Below are 22,017 nucleotides of genomic sequence, written 5' to 3' on the forward strand. Positions count from 1 at the left end.
AATGGCGACATTGCCACCAATGAAAAGACACTAACAGATTTCGCCGTGGTAAGTTAAGTTGAGACGAAGTACAGGCGAGAATTGATAAAATTTTAACCAAGAGATGAAATTAAACGTATTTCGAACACTAATATTCAATTGGTAAAATCTCGAATGATACTCCTCTTTCTCATCTTCTCAAATTATATACATAAGCCTGTAGGGCTTATATATATAATTTAGACATTTCGACTTCACCGTGACCTTTCACCGTAGAATCACCGTAGACCTTTCTTAGCAATTTTAAAATCTCCGTAGGTGTTTTACCTAAACGCTGACAAAATTTAATGTTGGAGGTTGTTCTTGAAACTCCACTTTGATTACGTCGCAGGACAAAGGTAACTATCTCCGGAAAAAAACAGCAGCGCTTGTGGTTTAATCACACCACATGGGTGAAATTAACCTGAACACGTAGAAATGGTTTGGTAGAATCCATTTCATACGCTGTAACTTCAAATACATGCTTTTGTTGTCGTAGATTACTGCATTCCCCGAACTTTTGAATTGTACCACATATATGTATATAATAATATCAGTTTAAATGACCTTTAAAATCATATCAGATAAAATAAATAAGAATTGATAAGGATTTTTCTGTCATCAGCTATCGGGAATTGCTTTATATCTAGGCTAATTGATAAATGAGTTGATTTTTTTTTTCATCTCCACCCACTTTAATCATTAGAAATTTCGCCATGTTTGCATATATTTTGCTTCCTGTTTTCTCCTTCATTCTATTTTTATGGTATCTGTAAGTATACATCTCATTAATTTTTCGTGTTTAATCCTCTCTCATTCAAATTAAAATCTATTTTAAAAAAATATCTGCAGAAAAACCCTCCTAAACCAAAATTGCATGTTATCGAATTTTGTTTTCTCGTCTCTTTAGACAGGTTTTACTGTAACTATAATTAGATGTAAAAATTAATTCAAATTTATCAATTAAATACAATTTCTTGAATAAAGAGATAAATGCAATATATATATATATGTATAACAATGTAAATAAAGAATGGCGCATAAAGACATGTGATATATTGAACTTCCTTACAGATATTGATATTATTTTGAATTAAGCATTGAAATTACGACTTTATCGGATAATCCGAACATCAGCAATTGCATTTATTTTGTAAATATATAACAAACAGCTTGGCACAATCATTTAGTTAATATTGGTAACATCACTTTTGTAAAGGTCCGCTTTTAGCGTAGCAGGTCGAAAAGCCACGCGACCGGGATAATTGGTCCCACCTGGCATTGGGGCTATAAACGGCCGGGAAAAACAAAGGGGTAGCGTCTCCGTTTATGGGTACACGTCAATGTGTTTGCCACGTGTTGCTCGGTTTGAGAAATGTAAACAAGGGTCGGACGCGACTGTAAGCTACGTCGTCGGGAGGAGGGCAGACGTCTTTGGAAGCTCCCAGGAAAAAAGTAGAGCTGCCTGATTGGTCGCAAGTGGTCGCCGTGAAACTCTTTAAATTGCAAGAGTGGCGAGAGGAACGGGGAGAAGGGCGAGAGACCGGATACGTGGTAGTCTCTGACACTTAGGAAGCCCGTGAGGTGTAGAGAGAGTGTTCTCCTCTTAGGAATTCGTCTGAGAAGGGTTAGTGTAGAGACCGGACGGCCACGCGGTTGAGCCAACTCCGCAAACCGATCGGAGTTTCCCCAGAGTCTAATAGTCCTCAACAGACAAGCTGTTACGCGAGGCACCACACCTTTGTTGCATCGTCTGTGTAATATTGTCAAACTTGTACATCCTGTAAATATTTGTTTTGTAAATAAACTGTAAATATTCACTGGACTGAGTGTGGAGGTGTAGCTTTACTCGAACCATCGTACGGACATTCTCGAGTCGTAAGAACCAACTCGAGACGGATCATCGTAAAGATCGTAACGGATTACATAAAGATCTTCACTACTTTATTGTATATTTCCCTCAAAAATGTATAATGTAACCTGCACAAGATAATAATCTGTATTGTACCCAAGATACCAACTAGTAAATACCTTTAAATTTTATCGTTAATTTTAAATTGTTATCTAATAAATATGAAGTGTTTTTTTTCTTTTTGCAAAATTACATATTAACAAAAATCGCTGTATGCGGGTTGAAGACGTATTAAAAATCTTATATTAAATCATTAAAACTAAAATTCTGTATGTAACGTGCCGTTTCAAACATTTCACCATTTTTTTTTTGTATTTTGTTTTACTTGTTAAACTAAAATTTCATTAATTCTTCCTTTCTGTAGGAAGAGAAAAAAACATTTTTCTTTGTTTCAAGAGATGGGCATTCCCGGTCCTCCTCCAAATGTATTTTTTGGAAATTACTTGGAAATATTCTTAAAGGTAAAGGCTAAAACTTAATATACTGTATTTTACATTAATTAATATACGATAATCTAAACTTTCTTCAGGGAAGCATACGACCTCACAAAGAATGGATCTCCAGATATGGTAAAGTGCTCGGGTAAATAAAATTTTACATTTAAATTCATAAATATTAAAGTATGCTCGACGTTACAATTGAAATTCTTTTAATTTCCCTTTTTAACACTTTTAATCTAGATATTACCACGGCGAGGTTCCAATTTTGCTAGTGGCGGATGCAAATTTATTGAAGAAGATATTGATCAAAGATTTTCAGAAATTCACAGACAGATCTGTAAAGAAATTTTGAAATTATTATAAAAATTAACGACAAATTACGGAATTTCTTTTCATAATATTTTTAGATACTCGTGAGAGAAAATTCAGCTGTATCTATTGGTCGTGATTCTCAACACTTAATTTTTTTGAGAGGAACGAAATGGAAACAGCTTAGAAGTGTCATGACACCTTCTTTTACCACGAGCAAGATGAAAATGGTAAAGACATCAACTTATGTTTGAGTAACTGGGAAGAAAACACATCTTACTCAAGTATTGTTTTAAAAAAATTATTTTTGGGCACCTGAATACATCGCGCGTAAATCATGAATATTTCGGTTTTCTCTAATAAATATATATACGGTATATATTGAAATACAAATTTTTAGAATTTTAGTTACTCTAAGATTTTGCTATTAAAAATGGATTACAGATTTGCTTGATCAAATTTTTTAAAACTCTTTCTGTCTGTGGGCACTAAGAAGGCATTTTTTCATACACATCGTGAATTTGGCCAGTGCCACAATGGGAACGGACTTTTAAGGGACGAGACCACACATTCGTGGCAGAACGATCCTGGATCAAATCGCTTGGATTTGATAGGGATCTTTTAGAGTGATACGCTGATGACCTAACCGTCTCCATCAAAGGTATCCTTGCTATGACGAAAAGGGTTTTAAATGTTAATTCTTGCGATTCTTTAAATCAACAGGTACAAATAAAATATAAAAAATAAGTAACATTAGTATATAAGAGACATCGGCAGATGTAGCTCTCGGAGCCGCATGCGGCTATATTTGAGTTACATGCGGCTCTTCCTGAAAGTGTTAATTTCTGCTTTTTATTATTATTTTTACTATTTTATTTCCATAATTTTGTGAAAATATGTTTATTAAAAAAGTTCAATATTTGTTTTATATAATATTTATATTATATAATAAAATGGCGGTACAGAACTGCTGTACAAAATAAAAAAGTACAGAACTGCGGCTCCCATGCATTTTGCAAAACCTATAATTAGGCTCCCACTAAACTCTTGCTTGTCCACCCCTGGTATATAAAATAAATTTCGTTTTATAGCTTCATATCGTTTTAATTGTTAAATTCAAAATTCTCGAAAGTTTGGCGTGACAGAAATGGACTCTTCCAGTTTCACTGACTGCCATCTGTTCATTTTCTTCCCAATGTTGCATAGTCATCACATATTTATTTTTATAGATCGGTACACATTGCAACTTATAAAAACATAAAGAGCAATTCACAGATAGCAGTAAAATGTATCGCAATTGCAATCTCAATTACTAGATCAAGTGATGCTTTTATCCTATATTTATCTTTTAATTATTTCAATTCCTTATGACACGCTTGCTACTTATAGTATCGATTCGATGTTAAAAACATTTGTTTACTTTGTAGATGTCACCCATGATAAATGATGCCATTGAAGATTTACTGGAAAATTTTGAGAAATTTTGCCAGTCTGGAGAAGGCTTTCAAGCATATTCATTCTTTCAAAGGTTAACTTTAGATGTGATTGTCAGAATTGCCTTTGGAATTCAATCTAACGCGCAGAAAAATTTGAAAGATCCCTTACTTCATTTGGTTTATGTCATGTTTCATATTCCGTTTCGATTCTTTTTCGCTCTTTTAACAAGTAAGTCAATTCTATACAATAATATATAATTATTTTTAGTATAAATAACTAAATTAAAGATTATTAGAAGTAGTAAACACCCTAAGAATTTTTTATACAGTTTGGCTATTTGTTGATAGAAGGCATCATTTTGTTTACTCACTGCAATTTAGTTTACAAATTTATTTTTAACAAATGATTTTGCTGATACCAAAAAATTAAAAAACTGGTAGAAAAATGCCAATGCACATGTCGAAATTACAGCTTGTCCACTGAAAATTTATAAAAGTCCAAATTTGGCATACAAATAGCCATTTAAAAATACCAAAATACGGCGCACGAGAGAATTGTCCGAAAGTCAAAGACTACGTTACATGACATTTCTTGCCATGAGTAGAAGTTTCGCATTAAACAGAAATATTAATACTTTTGAACACAGTTATCGCATTTTCAGAACAATTTCATTTATTTATAGCTTCTTTCGGTTTTCTTCAACCGTTTATGAGAATAATTCGAAAAGTAACTGCAATCATCAAAAACAGAGGTACTAGTCCACTAAATGATCTTATCAACAAATGTGAAGCCATTGTCAAAGCTCGACAAAACGATCCAACGGTAATAACAAGAAATTTCGCCATCGTTTTTCAACGATTTTTCTAACTTATTTTACAAAATACACAGCTACGAAAACCGGATCTCCTTCAACTCTTAATCGATGCGGAAATTAAGGAAAATGTCAACGTTGATTACCAAGATTTGGCTGCTAGCGATAACGTAGAGAAAGAAGTCGATGTTAAGCGAGTGAAGAATGGTATTTACAATTTAAGTTTTGTATTAAATTATTTTTGCATTTTAACGAATAATTGAAAATTTTCGACAGAAACCGTCAAATCGAGACGTTTGACTATGAATGAGATGACATCGAATGCATTTATAATACTTTTGGCCGGGTGAGAACAGTTATTTAGCGTATTTCCATAGATTTTAACTGTTATATAAATATATGTTTGTTAGATTTTTAATGGTAAATATCTTACGAACGATTTAGATACGAAACCACGAGTACTGCTCTGGCTTTTTGCACTCTGATGTTAGCTAATTTTCCCGACTTCCAGGAAAAAATAAGAAATGAAGTGAAAACTCTGATAGAAGAAGGGGTAAATTTACGAAGGACAATCATATTTACACAGTAATTACAGTTTGTATTACAAAAAAGATTTTGTTTTCTTTCAGAATGAATTGGATTACAGCACCGTTCAGAAATTACAATATCTGGATCAAGCATTTAAAGAAATACTTCGTCTCTATCCTCCAGTATATTTGTAAGTATTCGTATACATATTATCTGCCAGTTAGAATCCCCGTAGTAGATGAAGATCAGTTAAAAATTAAAGAATTATTATCAAAACAGGGTCTTTAATTATTCTCGATTCAACAGGAACCATCGAAATAAATCTGCAAAAAACAAAATTAACATAAAAACAGGATTTTTTTAAAGCAACGAATATGCGCAATTTTGTTCTACAACACAAATGTTAACACTAAATCACCACGGAAACGAGAGGAATGGTAAAATGGTGACATTGCCACCAATGAAAAGACACTTACAGATTTCGCCGTGGTAAGTTAAGTTGAGACGAAGTACAGGCGAGAATTGATAAAATTTCAAGCAAGAGATGGAATTAAACGTATTTCGAACACTGTTTAATGTTCAATTTGTATTAACTCGATTGGTACTCCTCTTTCATATCTTCCCAAATTATATAAGTATTAGCAGGTAGGCCCGGCGTTGCTCGGGCAAAAGTAACGATAGCGAAGATTAAGATTATTACGTTATAGTCAACCTTACCCGTTTTCACTGAATGCAAGAATTGGGTCCCCCCTATTTCCAGAGTAATTACAGAATTTTTAGATGGGTCTAAAAATATGTTCGATTTCCCGCAAAAACGAAAAAAAGTGCATCTGCGTCTTGTACGTCGCTTTCTCTTAACAATTCCATTGTTGACACATCTATTGTTACTGAACATTTCCACTGTTACTTAACACTTCCATTGTTAATTGTAATCTTGTTCCTCTACCCCGTGGGGAAAAATTTCGAAAAATCCCTTCTTAGTGTGCGTTCTCGTGACGTACCCTGACTGTACCAAATTTCAACTTTCAACTCCTAACCGTTTGGGCTCTGCGCTGATTATTATTATTATTATCATCATCAACTCGTCTCGATTATATATATCGAAACGTATAGGGCTTATATGTATATAATCCGGAGTGTGTTGTAAAAACTGGCGTGCATAAATACATAAATTCATGAATATCGCGAATTTCAAAATTATATTATATTAAATTTTCATTTATCACAGATTCGTAGATCGTGAAGCTAACGAAGATGTTGTTTACGGCGACATTTTCATTCCTAAAGGGATGATAGTGCAAGTTCCCTCTTTCTTGTTACACCGCGATCCGGATTATTGGGATCGACCCGAAGAATTTTGTCCAGAAAGGTAAACTGAAGAGTTTTTAATTAAAATTTGCAAATTTACTGAAGATTTCGTGAAATATTTTCGTTTCAGATTCGCACCGGAAGTTGCTCGTAAAAATAACGCTTTGGCATGGCAAGTTTTCGGAGCTGGACCCAGAAATTGCGTAGGAATAAGACTTGCACAGATGGAAGCAAAATTAGCTTTGGCTCACATATTAAATAAATACCGCATATTACCTTACGAAAAAACCGATAAAGTAAGAGAAATATTAATTTTATTAATTAATACTACGAATATATATGAATACTTTATCATTTTTCTATAATGAATTGCATTCCCTTTCTATAAATAATAATTTTTATCTTCGAATTCTTTCAGTTTCCTTTCGAACTGGAATTGACACCAAATATTATAAGACCTAAACGTGGTGTATATATCAAATTACAACGTTGTGTCAACAACTAAATCTTTATTCTTAAGACATAACGAAGTAAAGAATGTTTAGATGAATAAAGTGCTTAATGTGACATCGGATTTAAGTTAATCTGTTGCATCAAACACTAAAATTTATATTAAAAAATGTAGTGAAGATTCTAAAAAACACTAAATGCTAATAGAAAATTTAAAAATAAGAATTAAATTATCTTTTATAAGTAACAGACATGTTATCAATGGTGCGGCTTCTTTATATTGTCTAAAATTCAATTTCTTAAAAATAATTGATGAAACTTCACAGTTAAGAACGATAAGTTCAACCGTTGTTATTTTATCTGGACCGCATTTCATCAGTTACAAAGACTACTGGGTTTTATCTTCGTTATTCTTTATTTTACTATGCATTTCAAGCGCAATCTTTTGGTCTATTGCACCCCGCATCAGGTGTTACATTTCTGTAAGTGGTAGAAAACACATTCGTTACATTAATTATTGTAGTGGAATTTTTACAAGTTACACGAGCAATATGCATAGGAGAAACAGGAATGCAACTCAAAACCAGAATAAAAGAACATGAAGCAGCAATCAGACTCAAATATAACCAATCACCATGGACTAACCACTGCAGCAAATTTGGATGTACAATCGATATCAAAAGTGTAAAAATAATCCACAAAGAGGACAATTATTTACGAAAATTCAAAGAACAGTTCGCAATAATTAATAAAAACAACACTATAAACTTAAACAATGGCATGGAGATTGACGAAGTATGGGAGGAAATGGGAGGGACTAAATAAAGCAAGTAAACCGACAGAAAGGCCGTTAGAAATGCCTTAGGGGACAAAACACCAACACTTCGTAACTGAATGTCTAAATATATATATAAAAAATGGGTTAGTTCACTATAATGTTAATAATAATATAATTTGTAATAACTTCTTGTAACATGTAAAAAAAATTGTAATAACTTCGTGTAACTTGTAAAAATTCCACTACAATAATTAATGTAATAAATGTGTTTTCTACCATTTATAGAAATGTAACACATGACGAGGGGTGCAAGTTAGCACGGATGCAAAGATTGCATCCGAAATGCATAGTAAAATAAAGAGTAACGAAGATAAAACCCAGTAGTCTTTGTCTCTGATGAAATGCGGTCCAGATAAAATAACAACGGTTGAACTTACCGTTCTTAACTGTGAAGTTTCATCAATTATTTTTAAGAAAGAAAGATCTTTTTTTAAAGAAATTGAGTTTTAAAGAATTAAATTAGTTAGCTGAATGACCCACTTTTCATGTATAGAATAAAACGCCTCAATGGTGCCTGAACGAAAAAAGCACACAGATTGTAGAAAGAACTTTTAAGATTTATCTGAATATCGATATGAAAACCAAAGGCAGTTCTGACAATCACATCCATGATCAGCCATGATACATGGTATAGGATTCAAAGGTTTCTCTTGATTCACAAAATTTTTCAAAATTGTTTAACAGAAGTTCAATGGCATCGTTTATAATGAGGACATCTAATGCATAAGAATAAATAACAATGACAATTAATTATTCTTTAGTGTCAATTTTAAAATTATACTTTTTTTTATACCAGTTTCATCTTGCTTGTGGTAAAAGAAGCTGTAACTATGCTTATCATCTGCTTCCATTTTGCACCTTTTAAACTAATTAAATTATGAGCTAATCGATTTGAAGGCAGTTGAGGTCCGGGAATTCCGAGTTTACTGATAACTGAAAACAGCTTCTTTCCCATTTCCGCACGATTTGATTTCTTAATTATTAGTTTTTATGTAATTAAACATAAAAACGAAAAAACAAAAGAAATGCGTTAATTTTTAAGAGAAAGCTTCAAAGTTTAATTTCCTTTGTCTCATCTTTTTGCAAAATTTGACACCGATGAGTTATCGTGTTTACAGATGGATGACCTTGAGAACAGCTGGTATCGTTTTTCGCGGGACATTCTGATAAAAGTCTCAGGAGGACAAGGGTATAAAATAGGGTGAATACTAGGTGGCAGTATATTTCTAAATATTTTTTAAAAATTACGATTTTAATTGAAATTTCCGACCCCCCGACTTAACTAATATAATAAAATCCATTATATAATAAAATCTATTAATTAAAAAAATTAAAAAACTATTGGCTGTCGTTTTTGACATCAGAAAGTATCTTTAAATAACTTTACCGCAGTAAAATCTGTGCACGAGAACTTTAGAACGATGAATGAAATTCTATAAAAAAAAATCTCATAAAATACAATTAAGCGTTAATCGCGCGTCATTAAAGGTTAATTAAAATCGCTATAAAATTCTTTCGCGTGGGTAAAAATTTTTTAAAACAATCTGAGGACTTAAAAAGCATCCGGAAATTTTTTTAAAAAATATTATTTTTCCCAGAGCCCAAATGTCCGTCCGTTTGTAACGCTATCGAACTTGCTCGAACTCAGTTCGAGCGTGGGTAGGAAGGGTAGAGAAATGAGAAAGTCACGAATTATGAAAGGATAATAGTAAACAAACGAATAGGATTTCGTCATTGTTTGTGATGTATTATAAAAGTATTTTCTTTACAGTTGATGATAATTTTTAAAGTAATTTTAAAAGGCAAATGAAAAACTAAGTTACAACACTATGGATGGGTATATTTATCGTCAGAAAGTTATATATATATAATTGATGATTTCGATATTATATTATAATTTTATTTTAATTATCGTTTTTTTTCTATGTGTAAAGCTTAAAGTTGAAGTAGATATCGTTATTTTTATGTATTGTTTTAGTCTAATCAGTCTCGTCTTATCATCTTTTTTATCTACTTATGTGTACATATTTACTTGTTTAAATATATAAATACACATTAAAAAATATCATCTTATCATCTGTTTACGTACCGCCTCTTCAATACATTTAATTAAAAATTCTGTAATTAGAATTGCCAAAAATTACATTTCGTTTAATTCTTTTATAGTTTTTTTAATCGGAGAAGACATCTTACAAATAATATTTAAAAATGCACCCCATTGGCCGAGTATAGAAAACTGCACATGGCTGGCCACGAGCATTTTCTGTTTTCTTCACGTGTCTAACACCTAAATAGGAATATTTTCCAAAAACGTTTTGACGGAAGACACATCGTGGTAAATTTGAAGTGTGTTCGTGGCTTTTTCATTAAATCTGCAATATTTAAAGCAATTGAATTTCTAGGTAAAGTATATGTTGAGGTGTTAAGAAAAATTCCGGACTTATCAGATTTGGATTTGAACACGCTACAAGAGGTCCTACGTTCTCTCTCAAATAATACTGATTAATACATACTACCGTAATAATTTATCGAAAATGAAGCGAGGTTTCTCGTGGCACCAGGCTCTAATCTGTAGTTTATTAAGCTCATTTGCAAGTCAAGCCACAATGCCATTGATGTAACTTCACTTGACTACGTACTCTCTACATCAATTTATAGTTATTTGCATTTAGAATTTGCTTATGTTGTTTATATTAGAGTCTTATTAGAATTAAAATCGTATAGATGAATTCTAACGTAATTTTCATGACAATGGGTGCATAATTTTTGCCATTTTACCGAATATTTAACTGTATTCTCCAATGAAAAATATTTTTAAACATGTTTTTACAGTTACGCAGATGTTTTTAAACTTCGAAATTTCGAAATTTGAAGAGAAATTATAAAAATAAAGTATAAATTTACAATATTTCTTTACGAAATTCGAATTTTATCAGTGACGAAAATGACGAAACATTAACTAGTTGTCTCGTGAATCAGAATTACCTATACGAAGTTTAAAGTTACAACATCGTATTAAGTTTTATTTACGAATTCCATTTGCATAATAAATTTCGCTTAAATATTCAAAAAGCTCGGACGATGCTGTCATGAAATTACAATTTAAATTACTCTATATTTTCAGCCGAAAAATAAAGTACGAATTTCTATTGCATAAACCAAAAAAAAAAATTCTTTTTTTGCATTTTCCGGTCGAATTTTTCATGAAAATATTCAAAAATAAATAAGAAAAAATGAAAATACAGTAGGTTATTTCTCTTTACGTATGGGTATATAGTGTGTGTCTGGAATACCATTTTGTTTGTCTATTTTCAAGCTCAGTAACTCGTGTACCTTTTGCTGAAAATTCCTGAAATTTGAGAGGGAAGTTTATTTATCAGGGGGATTGATGCTATTAAATTTTGGTGGGTAAAGGCCAAGAGGACGGGGAGATAGAGAAGGGTCACGTGACGTATCTCGTGTGTAATCGGACTTAATAAAGATTTTATTTGTCATTAGCATTTATAATGTTTTTAAATATAAAAATCATCACTACCTTGAAAATTAAGTCTTTTGCTTTTTTATTATAATTAATAATATAAAAAAATACTTTTTAAGAAAATTTCATAATAGATGGCACTACCTATAATTTTTAAACTGCTATTATGTTTCTTAAACAAATATTTTTGCCGGAAAAGTTATGTAACTAGTTGTGGAATTTTTGACAGATGTAAAGGTTTGTAATCACATTTTATAAGTGATGAAATAATTAGAAATTGTTCTTCTTTAATTAATCTCGAGGACGGAATTAAGAGTTAGATAGATGAAAGTCGACACCAGATAAAATTGAGAGCATTGTGACGAAGTAACAATAAACAATTGCACGTTGTAGGTTAAAATTTAATCAACAGTAATAGCGTTTGTTCCTAAAATTTGTCATCGTCTATGTTAGAAACATACTGCAAACGAATTCGAACCATAGAATAATACAGTACAGTAGAGCGTCGATAAGTGGAACCAATTGGGGACTGGGGTCCTTCCAGTTAATGATTTGTTCCAGTTTCCGACTTTGTACGAAAAAATACATTAACCTGTCCGATGTTCGAATTTTTCTCCGTTGCGTGTCGCTTCGTGTTGAATTTTCGTCGATTTTAAGCCTAACGAAAATTTTTATAATAATAATCGAGGCTATCGTATCGTTAAAAATTATTTCTGCATTTTGTACAAACAAAATAAATATATTAAAGAATATAAAAAACATGAAAATTATACTTTAGAAGTAAATTTAGTATCAAAAACATTCGATTCAGCACGACACAGTCCGACTGAAAATCGTTCCACTTTCCGGCCATTCCACTTACCGACGTTCCACTTATCGACGCTCTACTGTATGTAAATTTGTTTTAAAATCATTTATATTAAATGTAATTTTACATATCTAAATAATTTCTATTAATATTAGGGGGAAAATACCCAAAGTGTAATAATATATATATGTAAGATAAGCCACGTACGAAAAAACAAACGAAAGGAACAAAATATACATAACTACGGAAAGTTTTTATTTTGTATTCTGATCTTTTAAGTATAGAATTAATGATCCTGTAAATAAATATTCACTAAGTATGAGCAAATATATATTATGTTATGTATTTATTATATACGCAAAGAAATGAGATAACTCGTATGTAAAAGGAAATGTAGAACCAAAATGTAAAATGTATGATGGCTGTCGACAGCTATGTGAGGGATGCCACGGCGAGGGTGCCTTTCAACAGGGAAAAGAGGGGTTAGTAAAGTCACGTGACCGGAGAGTTGATGGACCGTTGTCCCGCCATTTTTGAAACTGTATATCCGTTTCCGAACGAACAATAATGTGTATTGTTCTTAGACTCATCCATTTCTGTGTTATTGCGCATAGTCACAACAAGCTATTTGTCTGTTTATATATGTTTAATGAATATTTTACTCACTATTAGCGTACACAATTTTTTTTTTAATCTAATCTGTGCTTCCACGAATGCTGACATAATACTTTCCCGGCTGTTATACAGTATAGGCCTATGACAAAGAAAAAGAATGGCGATCAGTGAAAAAATGACTTTTCCAGATTTTTATTTTTTTTTGACTCGGGAAGATTCGAAACGTAGAGAAGTACAAAAACATACGATGTTTTTTCTGTATGCACGGAACGTTAGAATGTGTGTGAAGCACAATTTAGTTCAATTACTTTAAACCGTAATAACTTTTGTTTTAAACCATCTGACTCCGATTCAAAAACTACAGAAGTTATTAAGCTTCAGTGTGAACAAAATCTTGTCCTACAAACACAGTCTAACATCCATACATGCAGAAAAAATCCTCCAAATCTTTTGCATATTTCGACATTTCAAGGTGTCCTGAGTGCAAAGATGTAAAAATTTGGAAGGGATCATTTGACCGATGGCTACACTTTCCCTCTGTTATATATAACAGCCAGAAAAGTAAAAATTATCGAATACATATTTATATATTGACTATCGTCATTACTTAGAGGAAACCTTTTCCTCGAAATAAAAAAGTTTCTACGTTCTATCTTTATTAAAACTCTATTTATTGAAGCTTTTAGTCTGAGGTCAAATGATGACATCAGAATTTCCGGGCCTATTTTGTTAAGAAATCCGCCCCTGGCCGGAGTCGGAGTCAGTAGATTTTTACACGACTCCAAAGCCCAAATAATAAGAGAAAAATTTTTCTTTGAAATTCAGCAAACCATTCGGTAAGCTAAGCATTTATGGTAATTATTAAGCATTTAAAAGTACTTAAATGTTTAATAAACACGTCACTTTCATAGAAATTACGCCTTCTAATTTTCAAAATATTTTCCGGCCATACAATGTGGCCATATTACTCATTATATCGGGTAATAGAGCATTACACAAGTCATAGGTTATCAAACATGACTCTTCAGAGTATTACTCTGAAGTTTTCTAACTTCCTTTGCTACCTACGAAATGCATTATTTGTAAATTTGATATTATAACTGTTTCATCGTTTATGAAATACGATAATAATTATTCGTCATTGATAAATAATACAAAATTGCAGCGTCATTCATTACGTTATCTGTAAGCAAACAAAGGTTATATATATTATGAAGTACACTTCATCTGATTAAAGACTATAACGACACTCCTACTTTCTCTACTGTCTCGTAATGTTTTTGCAAATTTTTTTACCAGTTTTCTCCATTTTGTTGTATTTATGGTATCGGTAAGTAGTACAAATTTTAATTAACTAATTTCTAAGCATTAAATAATTTCTCTTTAGTTTTAATATAAAAATCAAGATGCTATGTTGTTCTATTGAAAGACAAACAGTTTAGACCTGTCTGTCAATACTTTTATCATTAGATTATCTTACATTTTGTAAATTATTTGTATAATGTCATAATGTCAGATTTTTTAAAATCGTTTTATTTAAATTACATATAGTAATTGTAGCAGATGAAATGAAATTATGATAGATTTTAATTGTGAGTTCAATATTTATTCATTTTAAATATTGCTAGGTAATACGGTTTTAATACTGTAGTTGTTAGGTACTACGGTTTTAATGTTGATACTAAAAGCCAATGAGGTAGCCCCTTTCATTTGAAACGGGCTGTGTCATTGGCTTGCTGTACCAAATGGTTTTCTAATCAGCTTATGATTATAATGTTTTTTATTTTTATTTTTTATCTGTATATAAACAAATCGATAAAGGGTAGGAACAAGGTGCAACGTTATATGAAAATAACGGTGTTTTGATCACACAAAACTGTACTTTACACATGTATATTTTTAATAAACTAATTTTTCATTCATTACTATTTTAAAAACGTATTATAGTTTTTACACATATCAAAAGAATACTGCAAACATTATAAAGATTTATATTCTCATAAAATGTTCTCATTTACACAACTTATAACATTTATTAAAGGAAATTCTATGGAATTTTAATTAAAATTTATGCAGAATTATTTACAAATATTTTATATAAAATTATTTGCGAAATTATTATTATTAAATGTAAGAAAAAATTTTATAATACATCACAACGACGAAATCCTACCGGTTTCTTTACAATTATCGTTGAATAATTCATCACTTTCCTCATTTCTGTAGACAAAGAAGGAAGCAGTTTTCAGTTTTCAATAAAATCGGAATTCCCGGGCCTCAACCAAACATATTTTTTGGAAATTCGTTAGAATTATTTTTAAAGGTAACTTCTGAATTCATTTTAAATTTATCGTTAAGAAGGTAATTATAATATGATTTTTAGGGACCTTTACGGACCCACAAAGAGTGGATTTCCAAATATGGCAAAGTTCTAGGGTAAGAGAAATTTATCCATTTTTATTGCATGTATTATAATAAATATAAATATTGTACATTAATATAATTTCAGATATTATTACGGCACGACTCCGGTTCTGTTTGTTACAGACACCGAATTATTGAAAAATATTCAAATCAAAGATTTCCATAATTTTTCAGATCGACCGGTGAGGAAAGTTTATTTCAATATAGAATATTAATCTACTGATTACAAGAGAAAAACTTTTTTAGACTCTCCATTCAGAAAACAACAAGCTGTCTACAAATCGATTAGCTTATCATTTAATTAATTTGAAAGGTGCAAAATGGAAGCAGATGAGAAGCGTAGTTACACCTTCTTTTACCACGAGCAAGATGAAACTGGTATAAAAATATATAAAATTGTTATAACTTATACTATAGCAGTATTTATAATAATATATAACATTTAATATTATGTGTCAGATGTCGCCCATTATAAACGATGCCATTGAACTTCTGTTAAACAACTTTGACAAATTATGTGAATCGGGAGAAGCCTTTGACTCCTATGCTCTGTACCAAAGGCTGACCATGGATGTAATTGTCAGAACTGCCTTTGGTTTTCAGACTGATATTCAGATAAATCCCGAAAGTTCTCTTTATAAGTTGTGCAATATTTTAATTCATGCACCCTTTAGACATTTCTTTCTACTCTTTACAAGTGAGTCGTTCTTATTTTATATAAATCAAACTTTCATAAATAAATTAGCATTAATATATGATAAATTTTTTAAATATTTATTATAGTTTTTATTTTTGACAAGACTATGTCTTGTTTATAAAATCGTACTGCCTGCTGTCTTACCAGCTTAGAGATATGAAGGAGTACATGTCAGGATTTTAAATTTGGCACAGAGTATTAGGTGCCCAAATCGTGCGCGCATGAAAAAAACCAGACTTGTAGGTAGTCAGGGGACCGTGAACCGAAACACAATAAAATACAAAATGGCGACACTTTCTACAAACAGGCAGCAGTGCGAGATTTGCGCATCCGTTGCTGGTTGGTAAGTTGGAAATACGAATATTGTAAAATCGAATTTTGACACACGAATCTTTGAAAAAACTCCATTTACCTGTCTCGGGTTATTTCTGTCCCCACATATTTCTGGTCGCCACGTGCTAACCTCGACCGATTGACCTGAGATAACTCGTTTCGTCATCGGAACTTTTTGAAACTAGATGGCGCGTCGTTATAATTTTATAATTTTATATTAAAACTAACTTCCGAAATATAATAACTTTTTCTTTTTACATTTATCAGTATATATATATATTTCGTTTCTGCAAAATAAATAAACAATTGCGAACGATACAATAGCCACCATTATTTTTTTTTCAAAAACGAGAAATTTTTGCATTGACAAAAATTCAACCTGGGTCGTCATCCAACGGAGAGAAATTTCAACATTCGATAGGTTAATTTTACCGAAAATGCATCGTGGATGACCTCGTGGTCATGGCTATGGCCGGCGAAGTTTGAATGATCGCGCTCAAAACCAGCGATACCCAAGATGATTGGAGAATGAGAACGAGACCCGACGTGAGCGTCGAAGTGATCCGGCTTAGTAGCGAGTCTCCGAGACATAGTCTTGTCCGAATACGTCTTTGCCGTTTTATTTGTTTAAGATATTTTTATGTTACGCAGATTTGATACAATGTAAATAGTCTGTTTATATATAAATTATAATTAGCTTTGAATCAGTTACAAATCTAAAGAGATCGCAGACAATTGAAAGAAAATAAGTTTAAAAACGATAATTAAATTCAATTTTAAACCTTTCACAATAATATTTTAATATAAATTTTGTAAAATTAATATATTTTAAGTTTTCATTTTAATACTTACCTTTGTTTAAACTTATTTTTCCTTAGGATCTTTTGAGTTTCTCCAACCGTTTTTTCGACTTTTTCGCGTCATTTTTGCTCTAATAATCAACAGAGGTACAAGTCCTCTTAAGGAATTGTTAGATAAATGTGAAGCCATCATCAACTCTCGCAAGAAAGATCCTACGGTAACGATACAAATTTCATTCTTATTTAATATTCATTTCAAGTACACCGAATAGTTATGAAATTAGTTTCTCCGTACCGAACTCTCTGATGGAAAGACGGATAGGACATCGCTGTAGAAATTAGTAGGTAGTACTTATCTAGAAATATGTGGAAGCTGTTTAGCAAAGAGAAGGCTACCTTAGAGTTTTGTCATCAGGGAAATAGGTGCATTGGAAAAACAATCTAAAACACGGAAATCAAAATTTCATGTTTACTGATTTCACGAATATGTTATTGAAGCCACTGCTCAATGTGCTAGCCACCACTAAATCTGACATGATGAAATGAAGAACTGCATGAGCAACTGATTTGTGTGGCAGTACTGCAGGTTCTGTTTAATGTTCACTTTCATATCCACAGACGAGTATACGCCTTCGTCATACGCTGTCTTTCCACAATCACAACGATAGAGGTCAGATGATGGTAGTTGCAGGGATGACGAAAATTTTAAAAATACTTTGTTGCTGCATGCAGCAGTTCCTTTATCTTTTGAACAGATTCAAAGGTATAGTTTTAACATATTCCCGTTTCTGCAAAGACAGAATCAACTGCACGAAATCATGATTCATACTTTTATTCTCAGCATGTCGTTTCCAGTTACAGACAGAACATTGAGTAGCTGCTGTAATATCATATTCGTGAAATCGATAAAGAAATTTAAATCTGTTTTTTTCTTCTTATTTTCCGATCATGCTTATTTTCCTGGTGACAAAATTTGAACTAATTTTTGTATTAAAATGCTTCTGCGTATTCTACATAAGCCACCTGTCAACTATGCAGCGATATCTCTCGTCCGCCTACCTGTAAGAGACCCCAATTTAGGGAAATGTATCTTATAATCACCCAATACGTTAATTTTCGTGTATACAGAAAAGACGAGCAGATTTTCTCCAATTGATGATCGATGCCCGAATCGAAGATAAAGCCAACATTGATTATCAATCTCTGGCTGCTAGCGAAAGCGTCGATAAAGAAAGTAACGAGAAAGAATTAATTAACGGTATTTCTTGTATTAAGGATATTAATATTCAATGAAAACTTTATTACTTCTAAACTGGTATTTTCATTTTTAGGCACTTCCAACTCTAGATCATTGACCATGGACGAAATGGTAGGAAATGCATTCGTATTCCTTCTTGCTGGGTATGAAAAATTCAGTACGATTGACTTGTTTATGCTAATTTGGAGTGTGTTAGTTAGAAATATTTACCAAATGTTAGGTTCGAAACTACAAGTACAGCTTTATCTTACTGCTCTCTGATGCTGGCTAATTTTCCGGAAGTTCAAGAGAAGATTAGAAAAGAAGTAAATGCTCTGATGGAAGAAGAGGTAAATGATCGCCAATGATTGGATTGTTTATCCTGTCGTGTTCTGCATAAATATAAATATCGATTATTCAGAAAGAATTCGATTACGGTTCAGTACAGAAATTGCAATATTTGGATCAAGTACTCAAGGAGATACTTCGTTTGTATCCGCCTGTTTATTTGTGAGTAGTTAATGTTTTTTTTTTTACAGAAATACATAAAATTTCACAAATTATTTGATAACAATATTCTAGACTTGGCATATAAAATAATTCTATGGAAAGTAGTTTAATATCAACATAAGTTTATTTCTAACATTTAAAATTACATCAGTTGTAAATAAAAATAGAAAGTAGTAAAATATTACAAAATATAAAATATTGTGGAGCTAAACATTTGTATAGAAGACTGTTTATCAAAATAATAGTTATAAATTAATAATTTAAAACTAAACATAAAAGCATATTACACTCACAGTTTCTATATTTTATCTTCCTTCGATATAACTGAACATCTCTGTATTTAATTTCACTATATCGTAGTTGCAAAAAGTTAGATTGAACAAAATAAAATTTTATATATTAACCAATAAATTAAATTGTATTAATAATACAAGTGCTATTATTAATACGTCGATTATAAATTCATTCAAAGCAATATTTTCTACAAACTTTGTACTTTTCTCAGATTTGTAAACAGAGAAGCTTCCGAAAATATTCAATACGGAAATATATTTATTCCAAAGGGAATGTCTATTCAAGTTCCAGTTTACTGGTTACATCGCGACCCGGATAACTGGGAAAATCCCGAAGAATTTCGTCCAGAAAGGTAATATATATGACTTAAATCTGTATTTTGTTGGTTTATTAACACACTGTTACAGGTTTGCTCCAGAGAATGCAAACAAACACAATCCTCTTTCGTGGCAACCGTTTGGAGCGGGACCCAGAAACTGCGTGGGAATGAGATTCGCAATGATGGAAGCCAAATTAGTTTTGGCTCGGCTCTTACGAAAATACCGTATATTGCCGTGTGAAAAGACCGACAAGGTAATTGATTTTCGAGTATCACAGTCAAATTATAATGATAATAATTTAATTTAAGTAATTTATAATATAATTAATATGTACGTCACATTCATCGAATTTTCTTTTAGTACCCCATTCAGTTGAAACCTTCGCCGATTGCCGTCAGACCGAAGTATGGAGCTTATGTTAAATTAGAGCGTTGCTGATCATTCTACATTCTGTTATGGAATTATGAAAACATTTTGCGAATTAAAATGTTTTTGTTGAAGATGTGAATAATATTCGGCCATGAATAGTTTGCCGCTAAATTTCAGAAGTTTATAAATAAAATAAATATAAAAATAAACGTTTTGAATGTTTCTAATCATTTAAAAATTGTGTAAATTCAGAGTTACGTCAATATGAAAAATACAGGAATATTTTTAAAAAACTGTTTCGCCTTATATGTTGGCTTATCTGAAGAAAATCTGTTATAAGAGCTATTTGTTTTATTATTTTCATTTAAATTTTTAATAAATTTGTAAATATTAATGTTTTAACTTTAAAAAATTGTTTTATTACATAAATTTTTATGTAATAAAACAGTAAATAAACTTTTTCTGACTTGTCAGCTAAACGTGGGTGTGGGAATGAAGGATTTTTCTCGCTCTCGTGGGTCATGAAAGCACGTGACACACGACTTTTATCACTAAGAGAAGAATTCCTGACAGCGCATGCCAGTTCATGCTGTTAGCAGTACAGCAGCGCGGATCCAGCCGTTCGTCACAAGGGGGTCGATAAAAAGAGGTCCTAAGGTCATTTTTTTTATCTGCTTCCGGTGTTTCTGATTTATTTATTTGAATTGAATAATGAAAAAATCAAGAAGTAATACGCAGCACGCTGGGTACAATTTAATCAATCCAATACAAGAGAGCCTAAATGGGTTTGACAGTTTTAAGTTTTAATGTCTAAACGCTGAGTTTTTGGTTATTCGAATATTGGAAGCTTGGGGGCGATTGCACCCATCGCCCCCTGAATCCACGCCTTCAATACAACTAATCTATTGTAATATTATTTGGATGGAAAAAACATTATTATTGTCGTTGGTATCTGTTAAGTGAAAAATGAATGCAGGAAGAAGGCTTGATAATATCTGGAACCAGTACAAACTAATTTCTGGAAATCCAGGAAAACAGGTACGCAGGGTGCAATGCAAAATATGTACGAAAGAAATTGCTGGATTAGTCACTCGTATGAAAAAACATATTGAAGATAACCACCTACAGAATGATATACAGGGATTGCAACAGGGGAGGTAAGTATTTTAAACCATTATAAGTTTTAAAAATTTCCAAAGCTTGCTATAAAGTTTTACATAATTCAAAGCTCAATTTGTATAGTATACAATTACGTATCATAATCATTGTGAACTGTGAACATACAAAAGTGTGTAAATTATTAGACTCAAGCATAAAGTGTATTATTTTTGATCTTATCCTAAAGTGTATCATTTTATATTGCACTGGTCTGTCCTTGCAGTTAATTAGAGGCTTATTTAAATTAGGTAATATATTTTTTTCTTTATTTTTTTGCAAATCACTGTTATTTTCAGTTCATGTCATGTGTTCGATTAAATTCATGATAAAGCTAAAAAATATTAGTGAAAATTGTGTTTTATTACTGTTTTTGTCAATTAAAACAGTTCTGATAATATAGATAAAATTTGTTACCTTCGAAAATTTTGGAAAATAGTAAGAATTTAAATATTTTTGAAGGAAACTGAGAACAATTAATGTGAAATTGCATTGCAGGTAGAGTGAGCCAAAAGTCTGTCTTCTGTGTACAAATTCACAACACAACGGAAAGTCATATTAACTAAAATGGTTTTGGTTAATATGACTCTCCATTTTGTCATGAATTTTGTTGATAGGATCTTATTTTAGTCCAGACGAGTCTAAAAACTACAAGGGTAACCAGAAAACATCTCTCCGAAAAATTTAGAGGTACGCCAGTAATCTGAATAAAAATACACTTGAGTCTAATAATTTTCACACGTCTGTATATAGTAGTAATTTTAAAAATTTACACCTAATTAGTAATTAATTTATTGTTTCTATTTTTATTATTTAAATTGGCAGGATTCAGCAAGTCAGGAGACCAGCGGGAAGCGCTCCTTTACCAGTTGTAGCTCCACTAGTGGTAACACAAAGCAAAGCGAAATTGCAACGCATTGATTCAT

At 31.7% G+C, this 22,017-nt stretch overlaps 1 protein-coding gene across 1 annotated transcript; it reads left to right on the forward strand.

Annotated features, from left to right (window-relative positions):
• Nucleotides 1-2,328: 2,328 nt before the first annotated feature.
• Nucleotides 2,329-20,005, forward strand: LOC136979992 (uncharacterized). The gene is made up of 25 exons (XM_067276014.1): nt 2,329-2,391; nt 2,460-2,512; nt 2,611-2,705; nt 2,794-2,909; nt 4,107-4,344; nt 4,799-4,938; nt 5,005-5,134; nt 5,204-5,273; nt 5,372-5,480; nt 5,557-5,645; nt 6,684-6,824; nt 6,894-7,059; nt 7,182-7,232; nt 15,336-15,388; nt 15,462-15,558; nt 15,623-15,754; nt 15,836-16,073; nt 17,285-17,424; nt 18,323-18,464; nt 18,538-18,607; nt 18,685-18,793; nt 18,865-18,953; nt 19,459-19,599; nt 19,655-19,820; nt 19,928-20,005. Exons 1-25 carry the CDS (start codon nt 2,329-2,331, stop codon nt 20,003-20,005), a joined length of 2,916 nt encoding a protein of 971 aa, XP_067132115.1.
• The last annotated feature ends 2,012 nt before the right edge of the window (nt 20,006-22,017 follow it).

This window comes from Centruroides vittatus, unplaced genomic scaffold (genome assembly GCF_030686945.1).
Source record: "Centruroides vittatus isolate TY-2023 unplaced genomic scaffold, ASM3068694v2 contig_658, whole genome shotgun sequence".
NCBI lineage: Eukaryota > Metazoa > Arthropoda > Arachnida > Scorpiones > Buthidae > Centruroides > Centruroides vittatus.